Source organism: Conger conger, chromosome 8 (genome assembly GCF_963514075.1).
Source record: "Conger conger chromosome 8, fConCon1.1, whole genome shotgun sequence".
NCBI lineage: Eukaryota > Metazoa > Chordata > Actinopteri > Anguilliformes > Congridae > Conger > Conger conger.
In genome coordinates, this window is record NC_083767.1 from 63,520,519 (window position 1) to 63,532,744 (window position 12,226).

The 12,226-nt window shown below is 45.6% G+C and overlaps 1 protein-coding gene across 1 annotated transcript in view; it reads right to left on the reverse strand.

The window, feature by feature from the left end:
- Positions 1-442: 442 nt before the first annotated feature.
- LOC133135536 (calcium-binding protein 2-like) overlaps positions 443-12,226 on the reverse strand; it is a 15,799-nt gene continuing 4,015 nt past the window's right edge. The window contains exons 2-6 of the mRNA XM_061252609.1: positions 9,693-9,723; positions 8,815-8,949; positions 3,973-4,082; positions 2,526-2,673; positions 443-468 (exon numbers count right to left, since the gene is read on the reverse strand). Coding sequence (XP_061108593.1) covers positions 443-468; positions 2,526-2,673; positions 3,973-4,082; positions 8,815-8,949; positions 9,693-9,723 — 450 coding nt within the window. The remainder of the gene's footprint in view (positions 469-2,525; positions 2,674-3,972; positions 4,083-8,814; positions 8,950-9,692; positions 9,724-12,226) is intronic.

Sequence of the window (12,226 nt, forward strand, 5' to 3'; positions counted from 1 at the left end):
CCTAATGACCAGTTTAACTGAACAAATAATAGAACAGAAATATTTCAGGCTTTCATGCAACCAAGCAGCTACACACCTAATTCCACTAGTTAATCATTACGGTGTCTGATAAGGACCTCGGTTAGTAGAATCAGGTGTGTAGCTGCTTGGTTGGAATGAAAGCCTTACCCACACCAACCCTTTCTTGGTAAGATTGAGGATTTCTGTAGTAGAGGGTTATTAATTATATTATAAATATTTACATGTTAATTTAAAGTTTTAGAATTCACGAAGAATGACAAAAAGAATGTAAAAAAACAAATCTATTTTGTATGCACAAAAGAATAACCCCCCAGCAGCACCAAGAATATCCCTCTCTCCCTCCCTCTCTCACTCCTCTCTCTCCTCCCCCTCTCCCTCCCTCCCCCTCCTCCCCCTCTCCCTCCCTCTCCGGGCTGAGCTGTCAGCGGGACATCATTCTGACGAACTCTGTGGAGTGACAAACACAGAGTCAGTCAGAGGGGCAGGGACAATCAGAGATGGACAATCAGAGAGGGACAATCAGAGAGGGACAATCAGAGATGGACAATCAGAGAGGGACAATCAGAGATGGACAATCAGAGAGGGACAATCAGAGATGGACAATCAGAGATGGACAATCAGAGAGGGACAATCAGAGAGGGACAATCAGAGATGGACAATCAGAGATGGAGGACTACTCAGAATTGGGAGAAAATAATGGATTGTGGAGAAATATAGTTCATGAATAATCCAAACATTTCAAGTTTTTACAAGAAATGAAAGAAAAGAAAGCAAGATAGAAGAGACTATGGAGTATTAATAACAAACAGTGGTATGAGACAAGAATAAAATGGGCAATTATTATTTTATTAAACAGATCTTGGTTAATAAAACAGGGTAAATGGCTGGCATTTATATAGCTCCTCTATCAAATACGCTGTACAATTGATGTTTCTCATTCACCCATTCACACACACTCACACACCAAGAGCAGTTGGCTGCCATGCAGCTCATCATGAGCATTTGGGGGTGAGGTGTCTTGCTCAGGGATACTTTGACACACCCTGGGCGGGAATCGAACCGGCAACCCTCCGACAACCTGACGGCATCGCTTACCGCCTTTGCCAATGTCGCAGGGTCTATGCATCAGGGTCTATGGGCTCACTCCAATCTCTTATTTTTCACCTGCTTACTCCTTTTTCCTTGCCTTGCCTGATCATCGATTGAGCTCTGCCATCTTTAAGGAAATTCAAATCCATTCAATGTTCCTTCAGGGAGCTAGAAGCCAGGAGCTATGAGCCAGGAGCTAGGAGGCTCCCAAAGATTTCTTGAGCAAGAAAACATGAGCTCATCCTTTGAAACGTGTGACATATTCCATTTGCCTAATTCACCTTTTCTCGCTAATTCATCTTTCCTGCCTCATCTTTCCTGCCTCCCATGATGGATGGAACTAGGAGCCAGGAAAAGATGCTAGGAAAGGAAGAAGGAGGTGAACGATAAATGATTGGAACGAACCCTATACATCATCTCCTGCTGCCTCTCCCTCCCCCTCTCCCTCCCCCTCCCTCTCTCCCTCTCCCTCCCCCTCTCCCTCCCCCTCCCCCTCTCCCTCTCCCCCTCCCTTGCTCCCTCTCCCTCTCCCCCTCCCTCTCTCCCTCTCCCTCCCCCTCTCTCTCTCCCTCTCCCTCTCCCTCCCCCTCTCTCTCTCCCTCTCCCTCTCCCTCCCCCTCTCTCTCTCCCTCTCCCTCCCCCTCCCTCTCTCCCTCTCCCTCCCCCTCTCTCTCTCTCTCTCCCTCCCCCTCTCCCTCTCCCCCTCCCTTGCTCCCTCTCCCTCCCCCCCTCCCTTGCTCCCTCTCCCTCTCCCCCTCCCTTGCTCCCTCTCCCTCTCCCCCTCCCTCTCTCCCTCTCCCTCCCCCTCTCTCTCTCCCTCTCCCTCTCCCTCTCCCTCTCCCTCCCCCTCTCTCTCTCCCTCTCCCTCTCCCTCCCCCTCTCTCTCTCCCTCTCCCTCCCCCTCCCTCTCCCTCCCCCTCTCTCTCTCCCTCTCCCTCCCCCTCTCCCTCTCCCTCCCCCTCTCTCTCTCCCTCCCCCTCTCTCTCTCCCCCTCCCTTGCTCCCTCTCCCTCTCCCCCCCTCTCCTCTCCCTCCCTCTCCCTCCCCCTCTCTCTCTCCCCCTCCCTTGCTCCCTCTCTCCCTCTCCCTCTCCCTCTCCCTCTCCCCCTCCCCCTCCCCCTCCCTTGCTCCCTCTCCCTCCCCCTCTCTCTCTCCCTCTCCCTCCCCCTCTCCCTCTCCCTCCCCCTCTCTCTCTCCCTCCCCCTCTCTCTCTCCCCCTCCCTTGCTCCCTCTCCCTCTCCCCCTCCCTCTCTCCCTCTCCCTCCCCCTCTCTCTCTCCCCCTCCCTTGCTCCCTCTCTCCCTCTCCCTCTCCCTCTCCCTCTCCCTCTCCCCCTCCCTTGCTCCCTCTCCCTCCCCCTCTCTCTCTCTCTCTCCCTCCCCCTCTCCCTCTCCCCCTCCCTTGCTCCCTCGCTCACCCTCAAAGTCCACCAGCCCATCTCCATTCAGGTCCACGTCTCTCAGGATCTCGTCGATCTCCCGCGGGTTCAGCTGCTCCCCCATCAGCTTCCTCATCGCCTCCCGCAGCTCAGCCAGGCTGATCTGCCCATCACCGTTAGAGTCAAACTGAGAGAGAGAGAGAAAGAGAGAGAGATTAACTCAGCCAGGCTGATCTGCCCATCGCCGTCAGAGTCAAACTGAGAGAGAGAGAGAGAGAGAGAGAGAGAGAGAAAGAGAGAGAGATTAACTCAGCCAGGCTGATCTGCCCATCGCCGTCAGAGTCAAACTGAGAGAGAGAGAGAGAGAGAGAGAGAGAGAGAGAGAGAGCGAGCGAGGGAGGGATATATATACAAGTCCTACTTTTGAGGAGTCCTACCTGTTGGACATTAATATAAATGAGTTTGCGGTGTTACTGGAACAATCTGCAGCTCCTGTCAGAACTAGGCCCTGACAGCAAATTCAACAAAAATCTAAATGATCATCTTCCAAAAGAAAACCAGTCATTAAACCACACACTGTTTAGCTCTAGGAAACACCGTCTGAGAGCATTCTTTAGAGTATGTCTGTCTACTGTAGGACTGACAATGAGTGCTTCGGGACACTTTGATTGTTTGGTGTTCCGTGTGATTCACTGTTTTCCTTATTTCTTGTGTGCACTGATTACATTTTTTTATTTTTATGACAAGCCAGTTGGGCCGAATGGCCTGTCCTTGTCATCACTTTTCTTATGTTCTTATTTCATGTGCATGTGTTAAAGCACTCATGTGCAAATATTAAAGCATTCATGTGCATGTGTTAAAGCACTCATGTGCATATATTAAAGCACTCAAGTGCATGTGTTAAAGCACTCATGTGCATGTGTTAAAGCACTCATGTGCATGTGTTAAAGCACTCATGTGCATGTGTTAAAGCACTCATGTGCATGTGTTAAAGCACTCATGTGCATGTGTTAAAGCACTCGTGCGTATATTAACGCACTCATGTGCATGTGTTAAAGCACTCTTGTGTTAAAGCACTCATGTGCATGTGTTAAAGCACTCGTGTGTTAAAGCACTCATGTGCATGTGTTAAAGCACTCATGTGTTAAAGGGCACATGCATATTTTCTGTGTTCTTGAGCTTTTCATATCATATTCATCTTCCATACTGATACAACTTATCCAAGTGTAATTTTGGTAGAAGTATGTATAATTAGGGTCTATTTTCCCAAGATGTTTGTAAAATGATTCCCCATGTGACATGATGTATGATTTGCATAATTCTTGGATTTCGTTGCTAAATGTTATCACAGAGAGCTGACCACAGGAGGTGAAGGACTTTGCGAATATGTTGAGGCCATTCTAGATCGTAAACCCGGGGAGAGGGCGTGGACTCGCAGAGAGAGTGGTGCGAGGGGGGGCGTGGTGCGAGGGGGGGCTGGACTCGCCTCCCTGAAGGCCTCCCTCAGCTCTTTCACTCCGATCATGTCTGCAGTCTCTGCCAGCATCTTGGGCCCCATTAGATCCACAAAGTCCTCAAAGTCCACTTTTCCTCCACCTGCAGGACGGGAGGACTAATTACAATCAGTAATTCACAGGCAGGTGTTCAATCGACATTTGTCCTTCAGGAAACACAAGTGTAACAATTTTACTGGTCATTGAACTCACCATACTCATCCACACCATTTGATACATCGAGACAACTTGACAAAATGTATGCACTGATATTTGTGGTGAGTGTGCAGTGGTATTGTGTACATACTGTGCATGTGCAAAAAATATAAACAAATATATATATGATGACTATATGTTTAGAACAGCATTTCATGTGTATTTTCCTAGTTATGGATGTGACGCTTTAACTTTTGGAAGAACCTATGCACTTGTAAGTCGCTTTGGATTAAAAGCGTCTGCCAAATGACTAAAATCTAAAATGTAAATATATATAGTGTGTGTGTGTGCAGTGGCATATAGTGTGTGTGTGCAGTGGTATATAGTGTGTGTGTGTGTGTGTGTGTGCAGTGGCATATAGTGTGTGTGTGTGTGCAGTGGTATATAGTGTGTGTGTGCAGTGGCATATAGTGTGTGTGTGTGTGCAGTGGCATATAGTGTGTGTGTGCAGTGGTATATAGTGTGTGTGTGTGTGTGTGTGTGTGTGTGTGTGCAGTGGCATATAGTGTGTGTGTGTGTGTGTGTGTGTGCAGTGGTATATAGTGTGTGTGTGTGTGTGTGTGTGTGTGTGTGTGTGTGTGTGTGCGCAGTGGTATATAGTGTGTGTATGTGTGTGTGTGTGCAGTGGTATATAGTGTGTGTGTGTGTGTGCAGTGGTATATAGTGTGTGTGTGTGTGTGTGTGTGTGTGTGTGTGTGTGTGCAGTGGTATATAGTGTGTGTGTGTGTGTGTGTGTGTGTGCGCAGTGGTATATAGTGTGTGTATGTGTGTGTGTGTGCAGTGGTATATAGTGTGTGTGTGTGTGTGTGTGTGTGCAGTGGTATATAGTGTGTGTGTGTGTGTGTGTGTGTGTGTGTGTGTGCAGTGGTATATAGTGTGTGTGTGTGTGTGTGTGTGTGTGTGTGTGTGTGTGCAGTGGTATATAGTGTGTGTGTGTGTGTGCAGTGGTATATAGTGTGTGTGTGTGTGTGTGTGTGTGTGTGTGTGTGTGTGCAGTGGTATATAGTGTGTGTGTGTGTGTGTGTGTGTGTGCAGTGGTAAATAGTGTGTGTGTGTGCAGTGGTATATAGTGTGTGTGTGTGTGTGTGTGTGTGTGTGTGTGTGTGTGTGTGCAGTGGTATATAGTGTGTGTGTGTGTGTGTGTGTGTGTGTGCAGTGGTATATAGTGTGTGTGTGTGTGTGTGTGCAGTGGTATGTCTTGTGTATATAAAGTAAGTGGTATATACTGTATGTTGGAGCAGCAAGGACTATTCTTTCTTTTTTTTTCACTGAATACATTTGGGGATGAGATAAAAAGATGAACATGAAACAAGAGTTCCGAATTTCTGCTTTTATTTCCTAGTATTTACACCTATATGTAAATATAGGTAAAACTACTTAGAAATTCAGATCTGTCATCTCATGTACATCTTTTGACCTCAAACTCAATTGCCTTCAGTGTATAGCAAAAACAAAGGAATTGACCTTGCTATTCCAATACTTTTTGAGGGGACTGTATGCTGTGCATTTGCGCAGTGGTATATACTGTGTGTGTTCAGTGGTATATAAACTCTGTGTGTGTGTGTGTGTGTGTGTGTGTGTGTGTGTGTGTGTGTGTGTGTGTGTGTGTGTGTGTGTGTGTGTGTGTGTGTGTGCAGTTGTACAGTGCATCCGGAAAGTATTCACAGCGCTTCACTTTTCCCACATTTTGTATTTTGTTATGTTACAGCCTTATTCCAAAATGGAATAAATTCATTTTTTTCCTCAAAATTCTACACACAACACCCCATAATGACAACATGAAATAAGTTTTTTTGAACTTTTTGCAAATTTATTAAAAATAAAAAAACTAAGAAATCACATGTACATAAGTATTCACAGCCTTTGCCACAAAGCTCAGGTGCATCCTGTTTCCACTGATCAACCTTGAGATGTTTCTACAGCTTAATTGGAGTCCACCTGTGGTAAATTCAGTTGATTGGACATGATTTGGAAAGGCACATACCTGTCTCTATAAGGTCCCACAGTTGACAGTGCATGTCGGAGCACAAACCAAGCATGAAGTCAAAGGAATTGTCTGTAGACAGGATTGTCTCGAGGCACAAATCTGGGGATGGGTACAGAAAAATTTCTGCTGCTTTGAAGGTCCCAATGAGCACTGTGGCCTCCATCATCCGTAAATGGAAGAAGTTCGGAACCACCAGGACTCTTCCTAGAGCTGGCTGCCAGTCTAAACTGAGCAATCGGGGGAGAAGGGCCTTAGTCAGGGAGGTGACCAAGAACCCGATGGTCACTCTGTCAGAGCTCCAGCGTTCCTCTGTGGAGAGAGGAGAACCTTCCAGAAGGACAACCATCTCTGCAGCAATCCACCAATCAGGCCTGTATGGTAGAGTGGCCAGACGGAAGCCACTCCTTAGTAAAAGGCACATGGCAGCCTGCCTGGAGTTTGCCAAAAGGCACCTGAAGGACTCTCAGACCATGAGAAACAAAATTCTCTGGTCTGATGAACTGAAGATTGAACTCTTTGGCGTGAATGCCAGGCGTCATGTTTGGAGGAAACCAGGCACCGCTCATCACCTGGCCAATACCATCCCTACAGTGAAGCATGGTGGTGGCAGCATCATGCTGTGGGGATGTTTTTCAGAGGCAGGAACTGGGAGACTAGTCAGGATTGAGGGAAAGATGAATGCAACAATGTACAGAGACATCCTGGATGAAAACCTGCTCCAGAGCGCTCTTGATCTCAGACTGGGGCGACGGTTCATCTTTCAGCAGGACAACGACCCTAAGCACACAGCCAAGATATCAAAGGAGCGGCTTCAGGACAACTCTGTTAATGTCCTTGAGTGGCCCAGCCAGAGCCCAGACTTGAATCCGATTGAACATCTCTGGAGAGATCTGAAAATGGCTGTGCACCGACGCTCCCCATCCAACCTGATGGAGCTTGAGAGGTGCTGCAAAGAGGAATGGGCGAAACTGCCCAAAGATAGGTGTGCCAAGCTTGTGGCATCATATTCAAAAAGACTTGAGGCTGTAATTGCTGACAAAGGTGCATCAACAAAGTATTGAGCAAAGGCTGTGAATACTTATGTACATGTGATTTCTTAGTTTTTTATTTTTAATAAATTTGCAAAAAGTTCAAAACTTCTTTCATGTTGTCATTATGGGGTGTTGTGTGTAGAATTTTGAGGAAAAAAAAGAATTTATTCCATTTTGGAATAAGGCTGTAACATAACAAAATGTGGGAAAAGTGAAGCGCTGTGAATACTTTCCGGATGCACTGTATATTGTGTGTGTGTGTGTGTGTGTGTGTGTGCGTGTGTGTAGTGGTATATGCTTTGTGTGTGTGGTGTGGTATATTGTGCATTCAGTAGGGATGTTAATATATTTTTATGTATCAGTAAACTTTGCCAATGCATTTTATATGGCGCGGGACAATCATGGTGGTGAGATTAACGTGGTCCATTCGCTGAAAGCAGGGAATTGTCGCTTTCAATATCCGATGGATAAATAGCCTAATGAAAATGTATTGCTTTTTTTATATGTAGATACCGCATCATAGAAAGCGAAGTTCAGTTTGCCCGTAGTTTGAATTTGCGTGTCAACGAATAAACATGGGTCTTCTGTGAACCTTAAGAAACGACATAAATTACAATAGGCCATAAGTAAACCAGCAGCTACAGAAATTATTTGATAACTCTAATACTGTAGCATTAAATTCACTGTGGCGTTTGCATTTAAACCCACTGAAATGTAACAAATTTTGTTTGTCGATTGCTAATGTAGAATGTAAACCGCAATCATATGCCTGGCGGTGAACGTGAATTTATTTAAAAATGAGCTTACCATTTCAGCTTCAGAATTTTTTTTTTTTATCTGGTTGTGGTTATCGGTTAGCAATTTTGTAACCGTTTACAAATCCGTTTCGGTCAACCGTCTAACCGTTCACACCCCTAGTGTTCAGTGGTAGTCAGGTCAGTGGTGTCCGTGTAGTGGTATATGGTGTGTGTGCAGTAGTATATACTGTGTGTGTGCGTGGGTGTAGTGGTATATGGTGTGTGTGCAGTAGTATATACTGTGTGTGTGCGTGGGTGTAGTGGTATATGGTGTGTGTGCAGTAGTATATACTGTGTGTGTGCGTGGGTGTAGTGGTATATGGTGTGTGTGCAGTAGTATATACTGTGTGTGTGCGTGGGTGTAGTGGTATATGGTGTGTGTGCAGTAGTATATACTGTGTGTGTGCGTGGGTGTAGTGGTATATTCTCTGTGTGTGTGCGTGGGTGTAGTGGTATATTCTCTGTGTGTGTAGTGGTATAGGGTGTGTGTGTATGTGATGTGGTATATTGTGCGTGTATGTGGTATATTGTGTGTGTATGTGGGGTGGTATATTGTGTGTGTATGTGGGGTGGTATATTGTGCATGTATGTGGGGTTGTATGTTGTGTCTGTGTTTGGTGGTAGATACTGTGTGTGTGTGTAGTTGTATATTGTGCGTGTATGTGGGGTGGTATATTGTGCGTGTATGTGGTATATTGTGTGTGTATGTGGGGTGGTATATTGTGCGTGTATGTGGTATATTGTCTGTGTATGTGGGGTGGTATATTGTGTGTGTATGTGGGGTGGTATATTCTCTGCACTCACAGATCTGCTGGCTCAGCTCGATCAGCTCCATCTCAGTGGGCATGTATCCCATGGCCCTCATGCACTCCCCCAGGTCCTTGCAGCTGATGTAGCCGTCCTTATCCTTATCAAACTCTGTAAAGGCCTCTTTCAGCTCTGCACACACAGAGACACACACTCACACACACACACATACACCCCCACATACACACACAGACATGCACACATGTACATGCACATGCACACACCCACATATGCCCACACATGTGCACATGCACACACATACGCAGAAACACATACAGAAAAAAAACATATTTTACATCTTTACTGTCATCATTATAGTTCTACATTATTACATTATTGGCATTTGGCAGACGTTCTTATCGAGAGCGACGTACAGTTGATTAAACTGAGCAGGAGACAATCCTCCCCTGGAGCAATTAAGGACCTTGCCTAAGGGCCCAATGGCTGTGCAGATCTTATTGTGGCTACACTAGGGATCTAAACACCGTGCTGTCTGAGAGAGCTCCATGCTGTCTGGGAGAGCACCGTGCTGTCTGAGAGAGCACCGTGCTGTCTGAGAGAGCTCCATGCTGTCTGAGAGAGCTCAATGCTGTCTGAGAGAGCTCCATGCTGTCTGGGAGAGCTCCACGCTGTCTGAGAGAGCTCCATGCTGTCTGAGAGAGCTCCACACTGTCTGAGAGAGCTCCATGCTGTCTGAGAGAGCACTGTGCTGTCTGAGAGAGCTCCACGCTGTCGGAGAGAGCACTGTGCTGTCTGAGAGAGCTCCATGCTGTCTGAGAGAGCTCCACGCTGTCTGGGAGAGCTCTGTGCTGTCTGAGAGAGCTCCACGCTGTCGGAGAGACAAAAATGGTGGGAAGAAGTGACCCTGAGTGTACCTTCAATTTCCTCTGGACGCAGGTCTCTGTCCTTCAGTGTGTGTGTGCAGAGAGACATGGAGACAGACAATGAGAAGCAGTTAACACACACACACATACACCCAAACACGCCATTTCTGAGACATGGACACACATAAACACATACATATGCCTGAGAACTACACTGAGTGAACGGCTGTGATGAAACATGAAGATGCAATGGCCCTTCTACCAGTACACCTGACCCAGAGAGACAAACAGATGATTTACTGTATATCTACAGATTTGTGTTGTGACTTATCCATCTGTAATGAGTGAGTGAATGTGTGTCTCTGTTGTTTGGACTGCTCGTGCAGCGTGTTTGCTTGCACGTTGAGTGTATTTGAGTTTGTGTCGATTATCTATTATGTTGCTCCCATGGATTTATGCTTATTCACTTTTTTTTGTTTCTTTCTGTCTTTGTGAATCACGTTGTAACCTCATGTTTATAAAAGTGCAATTAAGTTTTATTGACTTACTTACAAGTGTGGCATTTAAACCAGTAGCAGGACATTAATCATCCATAGCCTTGCTTTCGCACACTCCCCCACCTCTCTATCCCAAACTCCTCTCTGTCCCAAACTCCTCTCTGTCCCAAACTCCTCTCTATCCCAAACTCCCTCTCTATCCCAAACACCTCTCTATCCCAAACTCCTCTCTATCCCAAACACCTCTCTATCCCAAACTCCTCTCTGTCCCAAACTCCTCTCTGTCCCAAACTCCCTCTCTGTCCCAAACACCCTCTCCTTGCAGCTCTCCTCAGACAGCAACAAGTTGACAAGTATACATCTTGTATACTCGTATATTCATTGAGGTCCATTGATTGAAGTTTTTTTTTTTTAGGCCTTTTTCAGCTTTATTGGACAGTATATAGTATAGAGAGAGACAGGAAGAATGGGAGCGAGAGAGAGGGAAAGACACGCGACAAATGTCAGACGGTCGGATTCGAACCGCCGACGTCGCGGCTCGCAATGAGCATGCGGTCAGTGCTCTACAGGCTGCGCCACCGAGACACCCCAATTGATTGAAGTTTTTGTCAAATACCCAATCCTCCATCAACAAACATTCCATAATTTCACATGCTATTTATTATTCAAAATCAGGCTGACTCCTTATTTATAAGCATACTGAATAATGATAAAATATTTTGAGAATGAATTTAGATGCTCACCAATATAAAATGAGGTCACATCACTGAAAATACCCTCTATTGTGCTGTCAGTGGTGATTGCACTGCCTTCCTCAGAAATATTCAGATGAGAGATTCCTTGGAACTCCTCCAAAGGAGAATTAAATGAAGTCCTCTATTTAAACATAGGCATTGCAAAAAAATGTTTTTGTTGTAAAACGTCAACCTTTTTTGGAATAAAATCTATTTTTGCTGAAGCACAACAGGTAAAAATAAGGAACTGTTGTCGCTAAAGCAATGGCATGTCAAAATAGGTTATAACGCTTTCAAATGGTATATCCTGTTACCATAGCAATTGGCCATAACCTGGTGTTATGGGTCTGAATTGCTGATTTTAAAGGACAAGGAAAAACCCTGCAGCTACAAGAGACAAAGGTCTCCCTGCTACAACGCCATGGGCATCCACTGTGACATCACCAGGTCCACATCAGCTGTCAGGATCCATTATGACATCATCATAATCCTTTGAAGGATAAGTATTTTGGTATTACTTTAAGCATTCCAAGTCAGCGTTCCAGAACTCCATTGTTTTCGATTAAAAGCAGTGATCGTTACATCAGCATTAGGATGTTCAGCTAAGAAGATTCAAATCGCATATTTCTGATCTTACACATTAATTAAAGGGATAAAGGTGCTCATTATTGGCACATATAAGACCCCTTCCATGTATTTTTTGGCCAGGGCTGTAGGGAATTTTTATGAGGTCAAACCACGCTACGATTGATGTGGGTCAGAAGTCATCATGGTCACCAGATTACTGGGTGGGCGTTGCCAGGCAACAGCAGAAGATTAGGAGATTTGTGCGGTTTAGTGTGAAACACTCACGCCATTGTTTGCTGGAAATTATAGCCTGCACACGCATGGAAACTCATACTATATCTATATATATATATATATATATATATATATATATACATATATATATATTCTCAAACACACTCAAACTCACACACACACACTCTCTCAAACACTCACAAACACACTCAAACTTTATCCAAAGTGCTGTACAATTGATGCTTCTCATTCACCCATTCATTCACGCACCAACAGCGATTGGCTGCCATGCAAGGCACCGACCCGCTCATCAGGAGCATTTAGGGGTTAGGGCAGAATCAAACTGGCAACCCTCCGACTGCCAAACGACTGCTCTTACCGCCTGAGCCAATGTCGCCCATACACACATACACACTCAAACTCATACACTCACACCCACACACACACACACACACACACACATAAACACACTCCCACACACACATCCGCACATGTACATACACCCACGCATGTCAGAACCAAAATGCACGGACTACCACAGTGAGAGGACAAT